Source organism: Mustela lutreola, chromosome 4, assembly GCF_030435805.1.
Source record: "Mustela lutreola isolate mMusLut2 chromosome 4, mMusLut2.pri, whole genome shotgun sequence".
Classification (NCBI taxonomy): domain Eukaryota; kingdom Metazoa; phylum Chordata; class Mammalia; order Carnivora; family Mustelidae; genus Mustela; species Mustela lutreola.
Window position 1 is genome coordinate 122,705,451 of NC_081293.1, and position 27,366 is coordinate 122,732,816.

At 36.2% G+C, this 27,366-nt stretch overlaps 1 protein-coding gene across 1 annotated transcript in view; it reads right to left on the bottom strand.

Annotated features, from left to right (window-relative positions):
* The window catches only part of SEMA3E (semaphorin 3E), a 255,031-nt gene that overhangs the window by 99,046 nt on the left and 128,619 nt on the right, over positions 1 to 27,366 (bottom strand). Inside the window, exon 2 of the mRNA XM_059170981.1 lies at positions 13,998 to 14,158. Coding sequence (XP_059026964.1) covers positions 13,998 to 14,158 — 161 coding nt within the window. The remainder of the gene's footprint in view (positions 1 to 13,997; positions 14,159 to 27,366) is intronic.

The window sequence follows — 27,366 nt, forward strand, 5'->3', positions numbered from 1 at the left end:
GTTTCAAAAAGGTATAAAAAGCAAAAGGTTAAATACACATCATTTCATCACAATCCTCCTATAATACAATTTAATGGTTCCAATTCACATCTACAGGCAATTTACTATTCTTGAATATCTCAAAGGAGAAATATAAAATAAAAATTAAATTACAAAGCTATTTTTTTTCTGGACTCCCTAGTGAGTCTCATAATTATGCTACAGTTGAAGATTTAACAACTTACTGCTAAAAGATATTGTGACACTGAGATTTAGAGAAGCAAAAACAAATCCACAAAGAAGGAATAATTTAACTGTCTAAAAAAAATTTCCATTTATAAATAAATAAATAATCAAGTAAATCTCTCTTCATGAAATATATTTCACTACCTTAGACACTATTATAATTTCATCTAATATATTCTCTAATTCTATTATTCAAATAAAAATGTTTATTTATATTTTAGTTTTTCCTTCTACATTTTACATCTACGCATAGTACCCATGCCCATCAATGTATATTTAAACCATTTGTCCTACAAATATCATGAAAAAAATATATTTTGAGTATAACACACTAAGAGTCCTAATGGTTTATAAATGGTCATCTTTAACCTGACATATAATCATTTTTAGTGTTTATGCTTTTATACTTAATTATAATGACTGTCATTATTTAAGTAGTTTATATGCCAGAATTATAATCTTTTGAACTATAAACAAGATTTGTATTTGAAATGTTTATATGCCAAAGCATTTGAACCAGGACAATATTATTACTACAAAAACATTACTGGCCTCATGCTTGCCCTTTTTAATAGATGAAATTTACTCAACTCCTAACACTAATGTAAACTACCATCTGCTATTTATATGCAAATTATATTTGAATGCTTTTTTCTACTCAGTAAAAATATTAAATTCTAAAATATAAGAATTTCTTTTTATTTTTGATGCAATAAAGTTGAATTAATGGGAAAAACAGAAATAGTTTTAAAAGCAAGTGTCTAAAAGAACGGTATGTATAGATATCCAAATTAACTAGTGTAATGCTAGCCTAAAAGAATAACGGCAGGAATAATTTTAGAAAAAAGCCTGAAATTTGGGGTGCCTGGGTGGCTCAGTGGGTTAAAGCCTCTGCCTTCAGTTCAGGTCATGATCTCAGGGTCCTGGGATCGAGTTCCGCATCGGGCTCTCTGCTTGGCAGAGAGCCTTCCTCCTCTCTCTGCCTACTTGTGATCTCTCTCCATCAAATAAAAAAAAAGCCTGAAATTTATAAACTTAGAGAAAACTATCGATGATTGTTAAATTCAAGTTTATTACTAATATGGGATAGCCTATGAAGTCCAATAAGTTTGGGGACTTAAATAAAAATACCTACTTTTGATTTCTTTGGGAAATGGAAAAAGAGAAAAGAAAATTTTATCCTTCAAACTACTCTTGTCACCTACCTTTCAGAGAAAATTTTTGCCTTGTTTTTCAGCAAATTTCAGTAATCCTCACATAAGCACTGATGGCAAGGCACTATAAAGACTGAACACCGCCCCGCTAATCTATTACCATGGCTGAATATCGTGGTTGACAGTCAGTGTGGCTCTCAATCTTTGCCCTAAGTAAACAAGTGGGGAATAGTTCCTTCTTATACTAGTCAGTAGTTTTTCTCCATTCCTGTCACCAACGACTAACCTTTCCACTAGTACTTCACCATTACTAAGGTAAAACGCGGTCATGCCAACAGTGTTAGAACCAAGGGAAAAGAAACACTGCCCAACAAAAGGCTGGGCTAATGGCAGAGTGAAGACCAGCTGGGAGACATGGGGTTTGCACCAAAGCAGTCATCTGCTTCTCAGTGGTATGACACAGTGGAAAGAGCATAGGCTCCGCAGACAGATCCGGTTTTCAATTCTCCCTACTATTTAATGGCTTCGAGCTCCATTTTCCTAAATGTACTACTGCTAAAGTAATCATGCTAACTGTAATTCTAGTTATGTTATGCACATATTCAGAATCTCCCACCAGCTCATGCATTGCCTCGATTAAGTTTCATCAGCACGTCAGTCAATATTCATCACAATCTGGTCCCCAACTATAATTCCATCCTTAATTCTCACTCTGTACCCTGCTCCCACCACTCACATCCCACCCTCCCCCCCAACCTCCGCCCTTTACGTAGCTGCTTCGGATATTAGTCAATATTTTAAACTGCTCTAAAATTTCTGTTCTCTCCTCTACTCACTCTGTTCCCACCACCAATTTGTACAAATTGGAATTCTAAGTATCATTAAAAGTCCAATTCAAATTTAATTCCCCTCCAGGAACCCCCACCCACCAGCTTTTGTATACTTTCTTAGTATTTTAGACATTTATGATAGTTTTATTTAAATTGTGCTGTATATGGCAAATGTGTATGTATCTTCTCCACTATATTACACATATTTTAGGGTATAGACTATTTTGTTCATGTCTTTATTCTTCATATCTCCATGTAGGTATCCAAAATGTAGTTCAACAGCCCTCAAAACATGTCGGACTCTTCTACCTTACTTAGATAAGGCAGTGCGTGACAACTGTGTGCTGATTCAATGTCTAGTTTAGACAGTAATCATGGTAGCAAATAGGTAGATGGCACTTACTATGATCTACAGACTGTTCTAGGCATCTAATGACTCAATGGATCCTCTCATAAAAGCTGTGAGGTAAGTACTACGGTCACCTCTCCCTCACAGGTAAGACAACTGAGAAATAGGGATGTGGAGTAAGTTGCCCAAGATCACTCATAAGAGGCAGACCGGAAATGGGAGTCCATGCAGTCTGGCAACGTATCCTGTGTTCTTTGTATTTACATTCTGTTCTTTGTAAAAAGTGTTAGAGTATCTATGAATTAAGACAGTTAAAATGAAGTAAAAAGTAAAACTTGTATGTTGGCTGTTTTTATTAAGTTTCCAAAAAATTAACTGTGGTCAGCTGAACCTCATTTTAGAAATAAAATATTGATCAGGACAAAAAAGGGCACCCTTTCAACAAATAAAGAAACACAAATATACTGTATCTAACACTTCCTTAGTGGTAACCGTAAATGAATGTGATAAATGCAAATAAGGAAATAAATTTTTCTCATGGCATATAAAAAACAGTACAAAAATGTTTTCAATAATTCTTAGATGCTATATGAAAAAATTTACCTTATTTAATATTAAAGGGATTTTTATTTTTGATTATACTAGTTTTAGTTTACTAATGAATATTATTACTCATCATTTTGAAAGCATATACATTATTAAAATATTTTAAAGTCACATGAAAAGTTTTTTTTGATCCTGTTTTAAAAGACTGGATAATTGTGTAAATACCATGTTGGCTTTTAAACGCTTAGAAAATACCAGCACTTTTTGTGCTTTTTTTCCCCCTTCTTGAGCATGATTGTGATATATCTAACATATTCAGTTTTCTATGACTTAACTCTAAAAAAACTTAACTCATTAATTTTCCATGATTCTATTTAAATCCTTTTAGACTTAAGTCCAATTAAACTACACCAGTGATTAAAGTTCAAAAAACTATGCATCACTTAAAAATAAAATTTAATTCTGCTGAGTATAAAGCTGCTAACCTGAGAATTTAATAATAACATAATAAACTATCATTATCTCTCTGGCTACATCTTGACTTTACAAGAAGTATAAATGCATTGGGGTAGAAGGTGTGAGGGGAAACATATACATTCCTTTTCAAATTTTCTAGATTGGAAGTGCTTCCTCAATACAAAGCTGTAATTTTATTTTTAAGATTCTATTTATTTATTTACTTGACAGAGAGAGGCACAGCAAGAAAGGGAATGCAAGCAGGGGGAGTGAGGGAGGGAGAAGCAGGCTTAATCCCAGGACTCTGGGATCATGACCTGAGCTGAAGGTAGATGCTTAATGACTGAGCCACCCAGGCCTAAAACTGTAATTTTAAAATTAAGTAATAAGCAAAAGAAAGTTTAATGAGGAATGTTTTTAACAGATGAAAAACAAAAGACAATTTAAACATGAGTAGCCCTGAATTTCCATGGTTAGAGCTCTATCCCAATTTTGAGACTATGGGATTTTATCATACAAATACTTATTGAAAGTGAGATACAGATACAGGCTGTACCTATAGGAATTCAAGTGAAAAATGACTGCCAGGATGTTTTGTCCTTCCCTTTCCACATTTTTACTCATATGAATGTCCTGATCTTGTCATATTATGATCAGAAAATCGCAAGATGTTTTAAGATTTTTCATTCAAATAATGGTTTCCTCTAACTTAATCCAAGTTTTTCTTTTTTTTTTTTTTTTAACACCAAAGGCTTTAAAGATAAAAAGGAAAAAAAAATTTAATTTCTCAGAAAGTTCCAGGTGAAATTAGAGTTTAATCACGAAGTCTCACGTTATCTGTGGATTTTAGAGATCTTTGAAGACAGCAATTTGTAGAAGCTACTCTCTTGTGGCAGGTGTGAATTTCTCACAGAATAAAATAAAACCATAAGAAAAAACAAATAGAATTATAATTGAAATTTTCATAGTGAATAGGATTTAACAGTGGATCCAAAAGTGGATTGACTTTTCTCAGTGTGAGTCAAAATACAGATTGAATGAAGAAGAATTTCAGTGCAAAAGACTATTATTACATCGTTTGGGAAACTCTATGAACTAAGTAATTCATAAAGCAAATATACCTAAGTCTGTTAAATGGTAAGTTTTTATCTATTTCAAAATTGTAGTCTTACCTATGTGTACTCATAAAAATTCTGATTATTATACATAAAACAATTATTTATTTAGCATCACATATAGGACCAAGATTTCCTAAAGCTTAGAAGGACACATAACGCTTCACTATTTCACAGGCTTGGATGCACATAACAGTCACCTGGGGGGTGGTTTAAAAACCACACTTCAGTCTGGGGTGGGGTACATCATGGCCGATATTATTTACCTTGTAAATAATGTTATTAGTGTGCAGCCAAAGTAAAAACTACCCCCACACTAAAACAGGATCCTACCTTGTTTGCCAGTGGGTAAGTGGGTAGGTGGTTGGTGGGGGTAGGGGTGGGGACAGAAGGCAGACAAAATTAACCTAAAAGAAATTAGAGAATAATTAGTTTCAAAGTGTTTCTGGCAGTAAGTACAAGGGCAAATGCAAAAGAGCAGAGGATGAAGAGAACATATTTATTGGATGAAGTCAGGATTCACAATACACACAGTTACATTCTTTTAGTATCTATATTCTTTGAGTGCCTACAACTGCAAGCATGAATATAACACAGTATCTATTATAAAGGAGCAATCTTATACAGTAGACTGGCAACTAAACAGCCAATTTCAATATAATATGAGAATCAAAATAAGAACAAAGATTAAGAAAGGGGTGGGGGAACCTTCTCCAAAACTAGTTTAGAAGAGAAAGGAGGTAACCTAAAAAAAAAAAAAAAAAAAAAAAAAAAAGTGGATATGTTAGAGGGAAGGAGAGTGTGTAACAATAAGGAGATATTAAAGAGAAAACAGAGGTACTCAACATCACTAATCATCATCATACCACAACAAGATATCATCTCACAACTGTTAAAATGGCTATTATAAAAAAAATTTTTTTAAAGTGTTGGTGAAGATGTTTAGAAAAGGAAACTCTTCTGCAGTGCTGGTGGAAATGTAAACTGGCATAGCTTCTATGGAAAATGGCATGGAAGTGCCTCAAAAAAATTAAAACTAAAGTGACCATAGGATCTAGCAATTCCACTTCTAGTTGTATATTCAAAGGAAATTAAGAGTCTGTCAATGGATGAATGGATAAAGAAGATGTGGTGTACATGTATACAGTGGGATATTATTCAGTCATGAGATGAAAGAAGTCCTGTCATTTGCAACAAGGATGGACCCCGAGAGCATTATGCTAACTGAAATAAGTCAGACAGAGAAAGACAAATACTGTGTGATATCACTTATATGCAGACTCTAAAAAAGTCAGATTCATAGAAGCAGAGAGTAGAACAGTGGTTGCCAGAAAGGGGGGTTAGAGGGATGGAGATAGAAGATGTTAATCAAAGAGTACAAACTCCCAGTTATAACAGTAAGTTCTGGGGACCTAAAGTACAGCATGATGATGATGATTAATACTAAGTTAGTATTATATACTAAAAGTTAAGTTGTTAAGATAGTAAATCTTAAATGTTCTTACTACGAAAAAGAAACTGTAACCACGTGACATGATGGAGCTACCACGATGGTGGCAATCATTTTGCAATATATAAATTTACCAAATCAACATGTTATACCCCTTAAACTTACACAATGTTATGTGTCGTTATATCCCAAGAAAGCTGGAAAAAGTGACAACACAAGTGATCTGCTAGGAATGCGCTGGTGTGGTAACTGGAGATGAGACTAAAAAGGTAAATGAGAGTAGAAAACAAGGATCTACAACTTTGCAAAAATGAGAGCTTTCCATTTATTTTCACTCAAATTTTTTAGAATGTTTTATAAGACGAAGATTGTGAAGCAAGAGCTGTTAACTATGGCATGAAAAAAGAATTCAGGAAATCTACCAGCTTTGATTTAAAAAATTACATCATTATTTATTTGCATAATCTCCAACTAAAATTAGCACCTCTATAATATAAATGCAAAGAAATAAATCAAAGTATACCCGTAGCTTAATCATGAAGAGAAATACCTGATATTTTATTTAATTCTTTTAAAGATTTATTTTAGAGAGAAAGAGAGATCAGGTGTGCATGCATGGGAGGAGGGGCAGAGAGAATCTCAGGCAGACTCCCTTTGAGCATCGAGCCCCTTGCAGGGCTCAGTCTAATGACCCCAAGATCATGACCTGAACTGAAGCCAAGAGTTGGATGCTTAATCGACTAAGCTACCCAGGGGCCCCAAGAAATGTCTTTATTAAGATATCTTTAAAATATCTTTACTTTAAAGATATTATTTGAGATATTATATATATTTTTAGATATTATATTATTTAAATATATTATTTTAAAGATATTACTAAAATATCTTTATTAAGGTATCTTAATATTACTTGAGAGTTGTGACAGGTATCTCAAAACATTATTAACATTCATCATTACTTTGAAATTACACTACTGAAAAGAGCAGTTGCTAGGTCTTATTATTTAATACACTAATTAAGAAGCTACATGTTTTTATACTATGAATTATATTATTCTTGTAGTGTGATAGGTTTATCTCCAAATATTTATAATTTGGTAACTGTTTTCAATATTTTGTTTGGTAATCCTACAAAATGATTTAATACATTAGAGGGTCCAAAGACTTCCGCAGACTTCCAAATAGATCCATGACACACAAAATTTTTTAAGACCCTCTATACAAAACTGTATTTGTTGCTGATTTTATAGAAAGAGAGGAAATGATATAGAAAAGATAAAACATAACCAATCCTTAAAAAAAGTCAACAGGGTGGGCTACAGAGCAGGGATAGCAGGAATGGAGAAAGCGCACCCCCACCTGTAATAAGGAGGGAGGGAGAAAAGTCACACAGAAGTAGCAGCACTGGTAATAGGAGAAAGAGGATCCACCTGTTTAATGGTTTCTATCTCCTACTAAAGTTAAAAATTACGATTAGTCATCTTCCTGAGGAGATTATCAGGGCTAATCCATTGTGACACATTCCTACATTGTGACTGCAGGCCCCATGGGAAGCATGGACACTCCCGACCCCAAGAGCTCAACAGCTAATAGCTGGACTCATTGGCTCACCCCCATAAAGCTCTGCACAGGTCCCAACCTGACTCTGCCCTTCTGAACCATCAAATATTTCCATTAAATCATCTCAAACGCCTGCTCTGGCTTGAGCAAAATCCACTGAAACTCCCACTTTTGTTTTCCAGTGTTCCTTGACCTTCCTGTTTTAACTGAAACCACCATGTGCCCTGAAACTTTTGTTTCTCTACCAGTCATCTCTAATGGTGGTGACTTTTTAAAATCTAAACCCACATGTTAAGAAAGATATTTGCCCACTCCTAATTAATTTTCACCCTAAATTCATCTACCCCATAAAAATTTAAAACAAAATAGTAAACATAAAACCCCTGCTGCTCTGAAGCACATGTGATCACAATACCACCTGCTCTCCCTCCTCGTAGTCATCCACCATCATCCTTTGTCACGTGCTCCTTATTAATGGAAAGATTTTTTTCACCTAGATTACTGTCTTTCTCTTCAGAAGGATGAATCGTCAGCTATCGCCCTAGCTAATGGATGCCCCATCCTCTGATCTTTCACTGATCTTCCCTTGAAATCAATCTCAGCCACACACTGTGATGCTCCTTCTGTGGCCCTCACAATCCACTATGTGAGCCACTAGCCACAATGGGCTACTGAACCTTGAAATAACCAGCTCTATTTTTCTCCATAGCAGTTATCACTATCTGCTATTATTGCATGATATTTTTTTAGTCAGTATTTTCTAATCTTTTACAATGTATATGTCCTGCTTCTGAAATAACTATTGGGTTATGAAAATTACAATCAAATAAATAAAATTAAAAATAAATAAAAATGCTATTGTAGTTGCCAAGACAGCGAGGTACTAGGTGGGGATAAATAAATGAATCAAGGGAAGACTGCTAAAAAATATGTGGATCAAAGAGACCAGTGGAAGAAGGTTGGGAGGGTGTGTGGATCCCAAGAACTCTAACACTGTTGGAGGGAGTGGAACTTTGTATAACTACTTTCTACTTTGGAGAAGCATTAGGCATTATTTTGTATAGGTAAACATCAACAGCAATTAACCTGTAAACAGACATATCCAGAATATATGCACTACAGGCATTCCTTCAGGAATGCATATTAGGAGATATCACTATAGTAATCATAGAAACATCAATAAGGCAAAATCCTGGGTACCATCCAATTGTCCTTTGATAGGTAAGGGGTAAACTGTGCTAGAGTCATACAATGGAATATATTACATACAAGTCAAAGTGACTAATAAGAGCTTATACATAGCTTCTAATGTGTGCAAAGCATACTTCTTCATCCCTTACCTACGTTAACTTATTTTTGTCCTCAGAAATGATTAACATTTTCTCCCTTTTACAAATATAGGTGTAAAGGGGCTAAGGAATTTGCCAAGTGTTATAAATGAGAGTCAGGATTGGAATCTGGAAATCTAATTTGTGGTCCTAATTCACTATTCTATTTCTACACCAAAGGAACAGTAACTATAAGAAAGATGACTGACTTTAAGAAATAATACCGAATAAAACGAAACAACAACAAAAATAATCCCAGAAGACTGCCATATACTATTGTATATGAGTTTTATATAGCTCAAAACAAATAGTTCTAAATAATATAGTATACAGGAAAACATTTATTATAATAACTTTTAAAAATAAAAACAAAAAATGGATATAAAATACAGGGTAGTAATCACTTATATGCAGCAGGAGGCATGAGGAGGGAAAGATGGGGAGGTAAAGGTAGATGTGCCTATAGTGGGATTGGTGATATTCTCATTCTTGAGTTGGATGAGTATGGGGTTCACTGGTGTTGGTTTCATTATTATGCTTTCTAACATGTTTACATTATTCATATTCTTTTATGTATTGAATATTACATTTCAAAAGTTATTAAAAGCTAAGAGATAAATATAGTGGGCTTTGGCTACACTCAGGTACCTGATCTCAGGGGGAAAAGGAGGGACTTGGGATCACATGGATACATATTTAAGGGGAGATGTTTCTATGGTGTGGTCTGGATCTTGCTCATAGAATGATGGGCTGGACTTAATTGTTTGACCTCAGCAATTCTGCCTCCCAAGGGGAATCTGGTAATGTCCAGAGACTTTTAGATTGTCATGCCTGGGGGGATGTGTATTGCTGACATCTATTACATACAACCCCGGGGACAGCGAAACAGTCTACCATGCCCTCCCCAGCTCACACCTATTCGTAGGTTAATAGAACTCATAATTCATAATGTTAATAGAACTCATGATGAGAAACCCAGAGATAGATCAAGCAAAGCAGGAGAGATTAAAAATGCAATAACAGGTTACAAAAAAAAAAAAAAAATAGAGGGAACAAGGTTCAGAAAAGATCAGAGGAAAGCCTGGCCCAGAGGCAGACACATTGCATCTTCAGAGCCTGGAAAGCACCAAGGCATGTTCATTCTCACGTTCATTCCTTTAAACAAAAGGTACATCAGGCAGACCTAGCTTTAATCCTGATGCTACTGAAAGCAAATACAAAATTTCTATTTGAACTTTCATTGCTAATCACTTTGTGGAACCAAGAAGGAAAAGTACAAAACTATAAATGCAGGTGAGGTGAAGTTACCTCATTGTGAAGTTACCTCAGAACTTTACCTCAGTGAGGTGAAGTTACTTCAGGGCTCCTTGCTGGAATATGACTCTTTTCTGACCCAGGGAAGGACCTTAGCAATTTTGAGATTTATGTCTGAATAAGGATATTTCCTGAAGGGGTCACTAAATTGTATATACTTCAGGCTCCACAAAATGAGGATTTACCCTTGAATGCAACAAAGTTACTCAGTTTAATAATTTGTGTAGCTACCTTCCTTGATATTCTTGAGATATGGCACCCTTAAGCTTCAAAGTTCACATAGTATTCGATTTAGCGCCCTAAGATGCAGTTCATGAAACCCTACCACTCTCCTTGTCCCTTATAGAGTCTTCCCAGGTCATTTCCCCAGTCTTTCCAGCATTACAGGCCTAAGGACACCATTAGGGCAAAACAACTAAGGAGAATAAGTAGGTGATTCAATTTCCTTTACTCTAAAAGGGGAATCACATTAATGTGGGAAGCTGATACCTCTTGGTCTCAGCTCCACGTCAGAAACAACAGCTGAGGAAAATCATTAGGAGATTTTGTGTACAGAAGAATCATCGAGAAAGCCTGCTATAAATGTGGATTCCAGGGACAAACTCCATAAGGGTTACATGATCCTGACCCAAGGATAACAATTTAAAAACCACTTCCAAAACACAAAGATTCTTAATCTTAAGGATGTCCCATCCCTTGAAGGATCTTTCCATATTTACATACTTAAAATTTTTATAGAGATTGTATTAGTTTATTATAGCTGTGGTATAACAAAATACCATGGACTGGGTGGCACAAACAACAGAAATTTGTTTTATCGTAGCTCTGAAGGCTAAAAGCCCAAGATCAAGGTGTTGGCAAGATTGGCTCCTTCTGAGGCCCCCCCTTGGCTTATAGATGGCTACCTTCTCACTGTGACTCACACTGTATTTCCCTTGTAGGCACACAACCCTGATGTTTCTTTGTGTGACCGAATTTCCTCCTTTTATAAGGACACCTATCAGCCTGGGTTAGGGCCCAACCTAATGGCCTCATTTTAACTTTATCTCCTTAAAGGTCTTATTTCCAAATATGGTCATACTTGAGGTACTTGGGGTTAAGAGCTCAAACATATGAATTTTGAGGACATTCAGTCCATAACAGAGGTTGTTCTATGAATTCAATACTTAGGATCCCTAGCTTAGATATTCCTTCACAGAAAATCGGAGAACATAGATGATGTAACGGAGAGAACAAGATAAGAGCCATATGGTAAAAATCACAGTTAGTGGTGGAAAGACTATCCAAGCAGAGAGAGGAAAAACCACTGAACTTGACTAGAAGGAGGAGGTCATAGATGGTCTTACAGATGTACGTGTGAGTGTGTATATAATATAAATATTATATATGTATTACATATATAAAGAGATAGCCTGTCTTTTATGAACTATTGAGAAAACATAATGGAAAATGATAGTAAAAAGGAAAGACTATGTGCTTCCACTCCCTCTTGCAACGACTCAAATGATAGGAAAGGACATAATCCAAAAAGGACAAGACAGAACTTAAGTGGAGAAGCCAAAGAAATGTCAGCAACACTGTGGAAGTTCTCTGACATATGGAAAAGTGTTGAATGGCTCTGCACACTAGAAAAACTGAAATCTAAATGCTTACAAGGTGAAGGGAGCCAATAAGCAAGCTGATTCATGAAAACTTCAGAGATTCTCAGAAATTGGAAGTCCGTGGTCCTTCAGAAAATAGGAATTGGACAGGCGTAGGTGAAATTAGGAGCAATGGTCCCACGTTTGTACAATAAACAGGCCAGAACAGGGAGGGAAAGAGAATCAAGAAGAAAATGGAAAGCAGAAAAAATATTTAAAAAATATTTTCCAGAACTGAAAGCCATGAGGTCTCCTGTAGAAGGCCCAATGTAAATGGAATATATATATATATATATATATATATATATATATATATATATATCAACTCTAAGAGAAATTTGAGAAAAATATAAAATACAGAGGCACTTAGTGTCAAGATTAGGGGGATATAGTGGAAGGAAAGAGGTTACATACAAAACTTTGAAATTAGAAAGGCACTAACTTCTCACAGCTATCCTGAAAGTCTTTAAATAAACATGGAGCAGTATCCTCAAAATTCTGAAGTCAATGATTTTCATTCCAGAATTTTATATTCATCAATTATATGTGAAGTTTGAGTATTATTATTTTCAAACATAAAAAACTCAGAAGTTTACTTTGGATCCTTCTTCAAGAAGCTACCAGAAGCCATATTTCACTAAAAGGTCATATAAACTCATCAAGAAAACTCTACAAGTGAGAGGTAGAGGCATGCTCAAGGATAATGGTGGCATTAAACTCTGGGACGGTAAGAAAACCAGGAAAGATATCTCTAATTTAAAAACCAAAAACTTGGAACTGATGGAAACTGAGAAGAGGAGAGGAAGTTGGGTAGAGAGTTTGGTGTTTGGTGAAAAATTAGAGAAAGCAATATAATAAAATGTAAGCAAATAGAAAAAAAGAAGGGATAGTATTTAATCCCATAAGTGGCAAAAAAATAAGTAAGTGTGATCTATTTTCCTAATTACACTAATGTTGATAGTTGTTCCTTAAATAAAAATTGTGCTAAAGCTAAACTGCGAAGATGAAGGGACAGATAAGTGGGGGCTTCTCACATACTGCAGAGATATTTTAGCTATGGTAGTGCAAGAAAAGAATGTTAAAGTCCCCATCTTCCTTAATAGAAAGTCTATAGATAATGTCTAACATCAGTGGTATCAAGAAAGAATAGCATACAAATGTTATTTAGAAAAATGGAGGTAAGAATCAGAAAAAGTAACAAGAGTTGAAATAATTTTCTCTAGGGGTTAGAAACTGACAGAGATGAAAGGAGGCTGTTGTGCATCATAAATTTTTAGGTGACTTTAAAAAATATGGACACTGATCATTCTGACAAACATAAAAATAAATGTGTATTGTAAAGAAAATGTATTATGTAATACATACATTTATGCCAAAAAGGTACTATCGTCTAAATATTTCTTCAAGTTTTATGCCAGAAAGATACTATCATCTAAATATTTCTTTATGCTTTAAGGTTGACTTGGGTCTGAAAAAAATTTTAACTAGACTCAACTCTGTATAAGCAGAGACTCTAAGTGCTATCTTTTTTCATCACATTCAACCTTTGCTTGAAAATGTTGGACACTTGCCTATTTTAATATACTTTAATCCACCAGCATTTAAGGAGCACCCACCTGAGTTAATATTTATAGCAAGGTCACGCATCCTTATTTCTCTAGGCTGGGGTTTTTGTAGTCATAAAGCCTAGAGGGACTGCTGGTAAAAGCATGTTCCAAACCCAGGTCTCAGGACAGTGGGTGTGGTGACAAGGGCCTTCATGCAAACAGGAATGTCAGACACACCAATCCCAAGTCTTGTGGGAATACAGAGATCTGTGGTGCACTAGAAAAGTTCATTCTTGATACTTTATAGACTTCTCTCAAAAGGACTTCATTTTTCATGGATGTTTTATTTCTTCCAATAAAATAATCACTCAGAATATTAAAATGGCCAACAATCAAAAACTAATTCAAGTAACACCATGCAAGAAGTTATCTTCCCCATTCCCTTTTCTTTCCCTCCTGATACACAGTTCAGTGTTTCCATACCTCTTGATAGCCATTGCTTATTTGTTCCAGGCTGAGAGAATACACAAGATCCTTGCCTCCCACGAAGAGTCTCTCCTGATACTCATCCAGCAGCATAGCATGGAGATCAAGAAACCCAAAAGGGCTATGAAAGATCGATGTTCGATTTAGATCCAAGAGTTCTGAAACGCAGAAGAAAATGTTTGGTAAACAAAAGGGAAAATACAAATACCTTTATAACACTTCTTTCATGGCTCTATTAACTACATAGTTCTACTAGGTATGAGAACAATCATTTTATCACTAATATGAAGCCTTTAGAATTTATTACTCAAAAGATTAAAAATACGCAGTGTATTAACAATAGTGTATTGCATATTTGAAAGCTGCTAAAAGAGTGGATCTTGAAAGTTTTCATCACACACACAAAAAATTCTATGTGACATAATGGACGTTAACTAAATTTACTGTAGTAAATTTAGACTACTGTAGTAGACTACTGTAGTAGTCTATTCATGATATGTATGTCTATCAAATCATGTACATTTTAAATTTATTCAGTGCTCCATATTGATAAGGGTCTTTCTTGACAAAACAAGAAAAACTAAAAAAATTGTTTAACAAGTAAAAACGTGTAATGGAATAAATTTTAATGTGCACAAATTAAAATCTTTACAAATATGTGAATCTAAAAAGTTCAATTCAATATGTAAGGTAGATATCCTATGTTTTTAAATACAAAAAGAGTTAACCTTCATGATCTTTATGTAAAGTGCTATGTAGAAAAGTCATTTTACTGTAAATTTTATATTTACTTCTCTGTATGCAACAAAAATTCCAAATCTACAAAAAATATTCTAAAAGCATGTCCATTTAATTCCAGATGCACGCCAACTCACACATACACATAAAATGTCTCCACTTGATTTTGGTTTTGAAAGTTACATCCAAAATCAAAGTGTCCGAGTCTGGAAACTCTCAGGTTGTTAAAAAATGAGGTAATGTATGATAGCATTCAGTTCAGCAGGGACAATTGATAAAACTGGTTGGGATCTCTAAGAGATCTCTCTTGATTTTTAGCTGGCGTTTATGTATTCATGCCTACAGCAGAAACCGCAAGTGATTTGTGTCAACTAACATACACTTAGTTTTAGAAAGTCACAGTCTGGGGGCCCTTTGGTGGCTCAGTGGGTTAAGGCCTCTGCCTTGGCTCAGGTCATGATCCCAGGGTCCTGGGATCGAGTCCCGCATCGGGCTCTCTGCTTGGCAGGGAGCCTGCTCCCCGCCCCCTCTCTGCCTGCCTTTCTGCCTACTTGTGATCTCTGTCAAATAAATAAATAAAATCCTTAAAAAAAAAAAAAAAGAAAGAAAGAAAGTCACAGTCTGACACACACGTCTCATGCATGTGCATCTGTTTGCTTGTTGAAGGTATTTAACTGTTTACAGCATTTAAGTATTTAACTGTTTATGTAAGCTTGGTAGGTGATTTAGGAGAGCCTTCCATGATATAAGTACTGCCCCTAAGACTGGACCCTGCATGCTGAAAAATTGGGAGGCCCCCTTGGGAAATGCTGACAAGTTCAAAGACAGCTTCATTTCCTGAAAGTCAAAGCCTAACACATTTGACAGAGAATGGGGGAGAACTAGTGACCAGACACTAAACTCCAGAAAGCAGGAAAGCAGGATGAGATGTGACCAATCTCCACGCACTGTGCCTGCTCTGCTTCTGGGAACAGAGAGAGGAAGGACCTTTTCCCCTTCTGTTAAAAATGTATTTGGGGTGCCTAGATGGCTCAGTCGGTTGAGTGTCTCTACCTTCAGCTCAGGTCCTGATCCTGGTCCCCTGGGGTAGAGCCCCAAGCCAGGCTCCCTGCTCAGCGGAGAGCCTGCTTCTCCCTCACCCTCTGCTCGCTGCTCCCCCTGCTTATGGTTTGTCAAATAAATAGACAGAATCTTTTTAAAAATGTATTTGGGGCACTTGGATAGCTCAGTTAGTTAAGCATCTGCCTTCAGCTCAGATCATGATCTCGGGGTTCTGGGGTCAAGCCCTGCGTTGATCTTGCCCTATGTTGGGCTCCCTGCTCTGGTGGGGAGTCTGCTCCTCTCTTTGCCATTCTCTCCCACTCATGGTTGCTCTCTCTCTCTCTCAAATAAATTAAAAATAAAAGTATTTACTGTCTAAATCTCTACTCTGTAATTGTAGGTGTCCAAAATTTTGTGGAGTAGGGCTGAGTTTAAACCTCTAGTTTAATACACCTGAAATTAATGTAACACAAGGTGTCAACTACACTAAAAAAATAATAATAATAATAAAAACCCTTTAGTTTGAAATAGGAAATGTTGCTGGGGCCTCCAAGTGGCTCTGTCAGTTAAGCAGATGCCTTTGGCTAGGGTTGTGATTCCAGAGTTCTGGGATTGAGCCCCACATCAGGCTCCTTGCTCAGCAGGGAGCCTGCTACTCCCACTGCTCATGTGCTTTCTCATGTGCTCTCTTTCTCTCTCTTTCTCAAATAAATAGATAAAATCTTTTTAAAAATAAATAAATGCAGTAAGAAATATTGTTAAATCAAAGTATCTCTTACAAAGGTAAAACTAGTGATACTGAGTCATTTGACTCCTCACCTAAATAAAGAATCTGAAAACAAATTTTTTTAAAGATTTTATTTATTAATTTGACAGAGAGAAATTACAAGTAGATGGGGAGGCAGACAGAGAGAGAGAGAGAGAGGGAAGCAGGCTCTTTGCTGAGCAGAGAGCCTGACGCGGGACTCGATCCCAGGACCCTGAGATCATGACCTGAGCCGAAGGCAGCGGCTTAACCCACTGAGTCACCCAGGCGCCCCTGAGAACAAATTTTGAAGGAGGGATGCAAAGAATGATTAGGTGCTTTATCCGGGAAGGAGGAAAGAGGAATGATCAGGGGTTCTGAATCCCGAAAGACAAATTTTTCCCGTTTAACAATTTTGTCAAGGTAAAATCATATCATTTTCCTTTCTTCTTAGGCACCTACCAACAGTAAGGGATGCACATTTTAGGGATTTGATACCATAACAAAAATATGGATCAACACCGTCTAGTGGCATTACACCTTGTCTTTATATATGATCACTTATGGTTTTATATCAGGGCTGCTAAATGGACTCTTTTCCAGAAAATGTCCCCCTGTTATTCTAATAGGTTGCTAAAATTCTCCAAGTTTTATGGATAGTGAAATCATTATCTGAAAGGATGCAATTAAAAAAGAATGGTTACACATCATCTAGAGTTAATAGGTCTCTAAACCATATCCAGTAAGGTGCAGAGTTTGGGTAATTAAGTTTGCTGGAAAATGATAAAGTGATGAAAGGAATAAAATACAAGAGCACACCCTAAAGTGTTGCCAGAGTGGATGCCATATTATAAAGTCTATGCCATATTAAAAACTCTGAGATCAAATGAAGGACAGCCCAACCAGTAGAGGAGGCACTCCAGGAATCAGTTCCTTCTAGAGATCACCTTACTTATTTCCCAATGAGGTCACTGGGACCTTATTACCCCTGAATAAAGAGAGATCGACATTAACAGCTACTTATTTTTTTATAAAGATTTTATTTATTTATTTGACAGAAAGAGATCACAACTAGGCAGAGAGACAGGCAGAGAGAGAGAGAGAGGGAAGCAGGCTCCCTGCTGAGCAGAGAGCCTGATGCGGGACTCGATCCCAGGACCCTGAGATCATGACCTGAGCCGAAGGCAGCGGCTTAACCCACTGAGCCACCCAGGCGCCCCAACAGCTACTTATTTTTATAACTCGTCAATTTCTGCCACACTTAAGTCTATTTCTAATAGTCTAATGGTGGTAGTTCTTATTTTTTTGTCTGTAGTAATAGAGACTGATTACTGAGGTATCAAGCTTATTTTACTCCGGTATATCACCTTTTATTCAGACCCATCTTCCCATTCTGGTAGCCAGGTCTATCCCATGAGATCACAAAAATATACTCATGTACCCAAGGAGAAACAGTCTGGAAAATGCAAAGAGAAAAAACTGAAATGTACGTCCAAAAAATGCAAATTTTTAAAAATGTTCTTTGCTTATGGCCTTTACATTTATCTTTTTTTTTTCCTCCCACAACAGTGAATAGCCATGGAGTAACTGTTTAAATTACCACTGCCCTGCAGCATCTGGGTGACTCAGTTAAGTACCCCACTCTTGCTTTATTGAGATCAAGCTCTGCCTTGGGCTCCACACTCAGTGTGGAATCTACTCGTCCCTCTCCCTCCCCTTTTGCCCCTTGCACTGCAGTGTCTCTCTTCTACAGTAAATAGATAAATAAAATCTTTTTAAAAATAAAATAAATTACCACTGTCCTTTATTTTACTGATAAACTCATATGCCCAGAAATTAAAATAACCACCCTATAGACATACATTATTACAACAAAAAATCACTCAAATTACAAAAACAAACAAACAAACAAACAAACAAAAAAACATGAGAATTAAAGTACAACAGATGTGTATGTCATAACAAAAAGTCCTGTAGACGGAGAATCTGAGGTGCCATATGCAAATCTTGGCTTTGCCATTAATTACCTGTGTCACCTTGAACAACCATCTAAGCCTCTTGGTCATACCAACTAACATTTATGTGGATGGTTTCCTTACATGTCAACCTCTATTCCACCTTCAAAAATTTTAAGTCTTTGACTACATTGCATTTCTAAAGTGGAGGTCATAAAAACATGGCAAAAAAAACCACACAGATATTTTAGAGCCCTTCAAAGTACAGCATAAAACTTGTGTTTTGGAAGTTTAACAAATGGAAGGAGTATAATGAACAAGTGTAAATATCACATGTGCCATATTTAAACTTGCCTAAAGGGAAGTAGTTAAAATATTTATGACTTTTCATATATTTCAATGATATATAGGGTCTAAGAACACTTGTTTTAAGTTATAAGGAACTGTGGATCTTATTTTATTTATGTTGCCTCAAAGGAAACTGCTGCCAAGATATGTTTGGATACATTAAGTTGAATATCATAGACATGCCTCAGGCGGTAAGTCAATAAATTTCATTTTACTTATGAAGACACTTCCTAGAATAATTCCTAAAGTCACTTTACCTTTTTAAACTTATAAGACCCAATGAATAGACTATAGTTTTCTTTAAACATTTTCACAAAATGAGAGAAGCTTATTGAGTTGCTTCTGCAACTTTCTATTTTGACCATCACCATACAACACAGTAGTGCCAATTACAGATTCCTAAGAAGTCTGGGCTTGTAGGGAGAGATATTATTTCAGAATCATGATACTGCCCGATACATATCAATGTGATGGTTTATATATTTCTTGTCAGTTTCTGCAGGTATAAATCCTGATTGTGTTCCTTAATTTTCTCTATGACCCAAACTGTTCTTAACTGTCTGTGATGCTCCAACATCCTAGACCTCCAACATCCTCGGTTAAAAGTATCCATTATGAATAAATTCTATAATAGAAATGTTTTTTTTAAAGGCTGTACATATTTATACTTAAATACTAACTCCAATTTTCTAGTCTTATCTGATTATTTAAGTTGCCTCTTCCCAAAAAGGATCTGAGATGACTTATAAAAATACAGTTAACTGAAAAAATATAATGTTAGGGTTATCAAGATGAAGGGGGAAAATTAAGGAAAATAATGGAAGACTGGAATTAATTTTATTAACTGAAAGATGCTCTTTAATATCCCTATACATCGTTAAAATGAATACCAAAATTACCCCAGACTTCCCAAAATTCAAAGTAAAAGTCACTATACACTATAGAAAAAGTCCATCAGTTGCTTAGGAACATTGGTTGGCATGAGGACTAATTGTATATATCAATTTGACTAGATCAGGATTGCACAAACATTTGGCTAAATATTATTTCTGAGTATATCTGTTAAGGTGTTTCTGGATGAGATTACCATTTACTTGATGCACCAACTAAAGCATCATGGGAGGATGTCATCCAATGTGTTGAGGGTCTGAGTAGATCAAATGGTGGAGGGAGGAAGGAAGAAGTTACTCTTTTTCCTTTTTTTCCCCTGCCTATCCAACTGAGTTGGTTCTTGCCTGCCCTCAGACTGAGACTTACATTGTCAGCTCTCCCGGTTCTTACGCCTTCAGACTCAGACTGAACTAAACCACCAGCTTTCCTGTCTCTCTGTCATGCACACAGAAGACCACAGGACTTCTCAGCTTCTGTAACTGTGTAAGGCAGTAACTCATTTTATATATCTCTTACAGGTTCTGTTTCTTTGGAGAACCCTGACTATTAAGTATTAACATTGGTATTAAGACTAAGAGAAACTTGACCAGAGGTCCTCCTAATAGCTGAAAAATACAATGACAGACACCTAACACCACAAAAACAAAAACAAAAACAAAAACAATAAAAAATTAGGTATCAGGAGCCACACCTCTGCTTGTAATTCCATGCCTCAATGCAAGCCACCTGAATTTGTATCAGAGTGCAATCTACCAAAAGTGACTTGATGGCCATGTTAGGAAGGACATTAATTATTTCAATGAACAGAGATTAAATTAGAGTAATATAGGTCCAAGGATGGAAAACCCAAGCCTCATATTAACTGGAAAACCAAGAGAAGCACAAGATAATTTCTTCATTGAAAACTGGTGCATCTTTGCTTCTTGATTTTCTTCATGCCACTACTTCACTATACTGATTCTAAAGGGTTTATTCATTAGTTTGCTCATGTTGAATAGGTGTACATTAGCCCCTAGTTGTATGACCATCCAGCTCCCACCCCACCACAATACCACAATAGTTTTTGCATCTTTGAATTTAAATTCCCAAGGAAAAAAATGTAGTTGATTTAGCCAGTGTTCACAGTTCATAAATCGCTAACTTTCAGAAGACTGGCTACTTTGGAATCAATTAACCATCATGATTAAATGTAGAAGCCATGTGGTAAGTAGTGTGGTCCCTATAATTAGGGGGGGGTCAGAGCTGTCTCCATTAAGTACATGTATCAATCCCAGAGACAGACCTATCTAGTCTGTCTTTATTCATAAATAAATATACAGTGACATAAATTCATTGCAATCTGTATTTCCAGTGGACTGAATAAGCTGACCTACAGTTTAGAGACATTCAGTATAATCTTACCAAGTTTTAAGGAACATGTTCAAATATTAAAAAAAGTGAGTTGTTAAAGTCCCTCTCTCAAGTGGACAATAAATCTTACTGTCTGCACAGAGAATATTACTTCCATTTTTGTTCTCTTTTGGGATAGGGAATCATTCATCTAGTTCATCCATATGAAATCCCTCGGAATGCAAGTGTGCTTCTATTTGTAAAAAGATCACTGTAAAAATAAAAGCAATTAATAAGACAAGACCAGTAAAGTTTGATAAATTATGGAATTCCAAAATTTAAAGAAAGAAACAGAATTATTAGGGAAAAAGTTAGTGGAAAGTATTTAATTAGAGCACAGCTATAAAAGCAAATTATTGATCTTTCAGTATGTTGAAGAATATTATAAAGAAAGGAAGAACAACTATCACCTCTGTTTTGTAAAAAGACATGTCTTGGGGCACCTGGGTGGCTCAGTGGGTTAAGCCTCTGACTTCAGCTCAGGTCATGATCCCAGGGTCCTGGGATCGAGCCCCACATCAGGCTCTCTGCTCAACAGGAAGCCTGCTTCCTCCTCTTTCTCTCTGCCTGCCCCTCTGCCTTCTTGTAATCTCTGTCAAATAAATAAATAAATAACTCTTTAAAAAAAAAAAGAAAAGCTTGTTTCTTACTAACAAGGACTCCATAACCTATTACAGATAGAACTCACAGAAGCAATGAAGAAAAATCTAGTCCATCAAGGGATTACAATATGTCTGAAGTCTAAAGTATTTCTGCAGAGCTGATATAAATAAGATAAAAAGGAAGGTTTCCCCAACATTGAACAGTTAGTATTAATTAAAAATAACTCAACAGCAGCAACATCAACAGGAAAATTGAGGTTAATATCAATTTTAATTTCCTTTAATTTGTATTACATAAACTATTTCAAGTAACTACATAAGTCTTCCTGTTGTTGACTTGTCAATTGGTGACATTTTCCACGTTGTACATCTCTTGTCAGAAAATAAAAATGTTTTTACTTCATTTGCTTCATTTCTAAGATGTACTAGAAGTTTTAAGGTATGGACTAAATGCAAAAGAAACTCAAGCAAGAAGCTTCCCTCCCTCGAGACTTTTTCCTTCTGTTAGCCTTCAAGTCAGCACTTCAAGTCATATTAGTGATTTTAGCTCCAAATTACAGCCCATGGGCTTGGCATCTTTAGCAAGCAATAGCTAACTTCTTTATCCGTCTGCACTGCTTCAAGCCACCTAGATGAAAGAATTGGAAAACATACAGGAAGAGGGGGACAAAAGAAACTCTAATCTCAGGTAATCTCCAGAAAACACAGTGCGAATAATGGACAGCGCTGACTCGGGTAAAAGGAGAGAGCTCATCTTGAGTTCTTCCTACTCCAAAAATAACATGAATTACTTGGGGGAGGGACTGGACAAAAACAAGACTAAACTGAGATGCACCAACTCAGAGTTCATCCGGAAATGTTCTCAAGAGGGAACTAATTATTATCGCTAAGCCGCATGCTAATTATCAGCTGTCAATGAAGATATACACAAAGGATTTAGTCATTTCCTCCCAGGGCCTTTCTTTTTTAACCTGCAAGGGAAATAGTTTTAAAACTCATTGGCATCAATATGTTACAGAGACAGTTCTCTTCACTTTGTCAAAATATATTTAAATTCCACAGGCCCATGTGTAAGAAGAGGAAGGAGGGGATACACACTGTTCAGCTCTCAAGCAAAAAAGGTTTCTAAGGGAGGAGGGTTTTCTTCTCGAACGCACACTTCCTCTACGGTCACCTGTAAAGTAGCAACTTCCTGAGACCCAGGAATTTATTTTATTTCATTTATTTATTTATTTATTTTGAGACCCAGGAATTTAAACTTTTCACTATTTCCTGAATCAATGCATGTCTTCAAGTTAATTTGACAAGAAAACACTGAACTGCATATAGTAAGCTCTGTTAGTAAAAGTGAAACAGAGGGGCAACTGGGTGGCTCAGTTGTTAAGCATCTGCCTTTGGCTCAGATCATGATCCCAGGATGCTGGGATTGAGCTCCGCATCAGGCTCTCTGCTCGGTGGGGAGCCTGCTTCTCTGTCTCCCACTCTCCCTTCTTGTACACCCTCTTTCACTGTCTATCCCTCTGTCAAATAAATAAAAGCTTAAAAAAAAATTAAAAAAAGAAAGTGAAATAGAGAAATGAAGCAACCATCAGAAATTTTCTTTGACTTCTTAATGGTTCAAAAAGAAAAAGATTTCTTACAAAATGATGACTTTGACACATCTGCTCAATGATGACTAATGGTTTGTAATAATATTGAAACAGAGTGGTAAAAAAAAATAAGCAATTAACTTTTTTTTTTTAAGTGCAAATAGGGGATAGCTTAGTCGTTTGCTAATTGCTTTTTCTAGCAATCGAGTGGCTAGCCTTCATGCATTCTCTGAACTTTTCAATTCTGTCTTAACAAGGCAGAGGTCCTCAAAAGGGACTGCAGTGCCCCAGGTTTTAACCATCAGGAAAGCAAAAAGAGATCAAGGATGTATCTGACTAGCCTTTAATTTCCTTGGTCAAGGAAAACAAGATAGTGTCAGAATTTTAAGATTCTCTGTCTTCTTATCTTACATAAATTATCATTATTTAGTATTATACATGTTCTTCTAGATTACTGGTGTCTAAGTCGACAAATGCAAGGTGAAGGAAGGACAAGGTTACAAAGAATCAGTCTCTATCCATTCATTGTACATGTATTTGTATTCATGTATTTAAATTATTGAACAAAATCATAGAATATAAAGTGCTATTACTTAAAAGTGGATAACTAAACAATTTATTTTTGACTGCCTCTTTAAATGTTTCATTGGGATCACATTTCACTGGAGGCTAAAGTGCAAGTTCTGTGTGAATGAGCTTCCTAAACTGAGCCTGTGTGCTGAGGCTCCTCTGAACTGGGACTTCGGTACGTCACTCACTCAATATTCCTTTAAGGATGTTGGGGGGGGTTGCTGTCAAAGATTCAATGAGCAATTATATGACCATATTTATTTCAAAAATACGAACTGTTTTTCATGTACCAAAGGGGGGCAAAAGCTGGATAAAAAGAGGGTTGAAAACTTTTTTTTATTCAGCAGGAGAGGAAAATGGTAGTAGCAAAACCAGGTACCTAGTAAACACAGAGACCTGAGTGACTAAACAGAAAAAAGCTAGCTATCAAATTTTACACAATAAGGTAAAAGTATGTTTTCATGTTTTCAAATTGAAGTTTTTAAAGATTGGGATAATACAGTCACTCAATTTGATGAAAAATTTAAAATATATATATAAAGACATCCACTGTATTAGGCACTCATTGGGGGATTTCAGAGATAATAAGGATCATTGTAATTCTGTAAAAATAACACAAACAGACTTTGGTATCCCTCATTTTATTTCTCTAAAATTATTTTATTTTATTTATTTCATTTGAGAGAGAAAGACACAAGCAGGGTGAGGGGCAGAGGGAGAAGCAGACTCCCTGCTGAGGAAGGAGCCTGACATGGGGCTTGATCCCAGGACACTGAGGTCATAACTTGAGCTAAAGGCAGACACTTAACTGACAGAGCCACCAGGCACCCTGTTTAAAATCATTTTAGAGGTAAGGTTTTCTAAGCTTACGTACTTAATAATAATTACGCCCATTTACTTCTCTTATCTTTCTTTTTTTTTTAATATTTTATTTATTTTTTCGACAGAGAGAGATCACAAGTAGGCAGAGAGGCAGGCAGAGAGAGAAGAAGGGAAGCAGGCTCCCCGCTGAGCAGAGAGCTCGATCCCAGGAACCTGGGATCATGACCTGAGCCAAAGGCAGAGGCTTTAAACCTCTGAGCCACCCAGGGGCCCCAGTCTCTTCTCTTTCTTTAAGAAAATATATTGGGGCGCTTGGGTGGGTCAGTCAATTAAGCTTCCAACTCTTGATTTCAGCTCAGTTTATCATCTCACGGTCATGGGATAGAGCCCCACGCAGGGCTCCACAGTCAGTGGGGAGTCTGCTTCTTTCCCTCTCCCTTTGCCCTCCCCTTGCTTGCACGCTCTCTCTCTTTCTCTCTCTCTCTCAAGTAAATAAATAAATACATACATACATCTTAAAAAAAAAAAAAAGAGAAAATACATTTTATGGTTCAAAACCAGGAAGAACATAAAGGTTTATAATAATAAACTCCTTCCTGTCTAGACTTCCTCTCCCTCTACAGTTATCACTTCTTTGCCCTCAATGGCTTAACTGTATCTTGTTTCTTGGATATTCTTCCAGAGTTTCTTATGTATATACAACAAATAAGGTATAGAGATCTCTAATACCTTCCCAACTTTGTGCACAGAAAGAACCAAAATATAAACCCTTTCGTTTACTTTGCTTTTGTTCACTTAATACATCTCAGAAATCTTTCTGATCAAAACTTAGAGAGGGTATAGTTGCATGATATTCTATTTTAGGAATCACCTATGGGCACGCATTTGAATTCTTTTAAATTTTTACTATTAAAAATAGTACTACAATATATATACATAAACATATGTTGATTTGCATATGTGAAAATATATTTGTAAGATATGTTTTTAGAAGCTGAATTACTGGGCCAAAAAAACCCATGAATTTGTAGCTTTTTTTTTTTTAAACAGTTATTGCCAATTTACCTCAGTGGGGATTTTATCAGCTTAATATTCTACTACTCTGTGTAAGAGTGACTATTTCCTTTCAGCCTTAACAACACTATGTTAGTAAAGTTAAGGATTTTTGCTGGTCTGATTGGGGAAATACAAATTAAATTTCTAGTTCTTTTATTATGGGTGAATTAAGGCATCTTTTCACATAGAGTACTTTGTCTTTATTTTTGCCATTTTTCTCTTTCTGTTCATAGCCTGTTTTTCCATGGGATTACAGCTGCTTTGTCAACGTCTGAACTTCAGCACTTTTCAAACTGTTAAAATTCTATGTGACAGGAAGTTACGGTCGAGAGATGGAGGCTCAACCCTTAAATACAGAAATGCGTGCTTCAACCATGTTAGAAATATATTTTTAATGGGTTATGGTTTTACTTTAGTAAGTAGCTAATTCTTGATTGGGGTCATTAACCAGTTGTCTGGCGATTAACAGCACATGTGTGCGGACGCATGCAGAGACACACACACACACACACACACAATGTTACAAAGCAGAAGTGGCCTGAGAACCTGCTCAGTCTCCCAGAGGCTGAATTTGGATGTCAACAAACTCCCATGCACAAATGTTCTGCTGGGGATTGATGGGGGAAGAGGCAATGAGCTTCCTTGCTCCCAATGGAAGTGCCTTCGTCGTCCTGGTGTTAACGGTTTTACAACCAGAGGCATTGATGAGATGGTTCCTTTCCTAGGACACTGCTAATGATCCAACTCTTCCATCCTCTCATCCATCCTCCCTGCCTTCAGGACCATATTTTCCATCTTGTGTCTTTAGACTCTAATTCCCTTAGACTTCCGCTAGACTTCTGCTACAGTTCCATTTTTGAAGCTCCCTACTGAATCCACTTTTGCTCACTTGGTTTGAACAATTATTTTCTGTCATCTGTGACCTCTAATTTACTACCGTTCCTCATACAGATTAACTAGGAGTTCTTTTAAGGGCCACCGTATAGTATTTTCTTAGTCATTCAATCACTAGAATGAAATATAGTAAAAGTTGTACTCAGTATATAATTTACCAAGGCCACTCCTGTGGAGGCAATTTTTACATACAGCCAGGCTTTACTGAATACTAGCCATTGAGAAAGGTTCTTTCCTATGAGGGGAAAAATGATTCACCCAAAGCTGACCTTTAAGCCTCTTATGAATTTGACTCTGCAGGTATTTCTGGACACTTGCCTGGAGAAATACGCAAATCCAAGCAACAAATATTTTAGAAAATATGTGAAATATTCAGTCAAAGTAGAAGGTAAGGAAGCCAAGAATATACATGAAATACTATCATGTTTTCTATCCTATTAGTCATTGAAAATGTATGTCCGGGGTGGGGGGCATGTTTCTACAAGTCCTATAAAATGCTCTTGGTAGTCTAACAGCACGCTGCAAGTCCGATCACTGTGTGAACATTCCTCTTTCAAAATATTTTCATACGGTCTATGAAATTCTCTGTAGTAACAAGGCTTTGATTTCATTTATTCATGTGTTGCTTATTTTTTAATGTTAGACATGTCTAAGTGGATTTGTTCACATTCATATTTTAAAAGCCGGTTTTTCTGGATGATGACATTTCACAATGGCTTGGCTCTT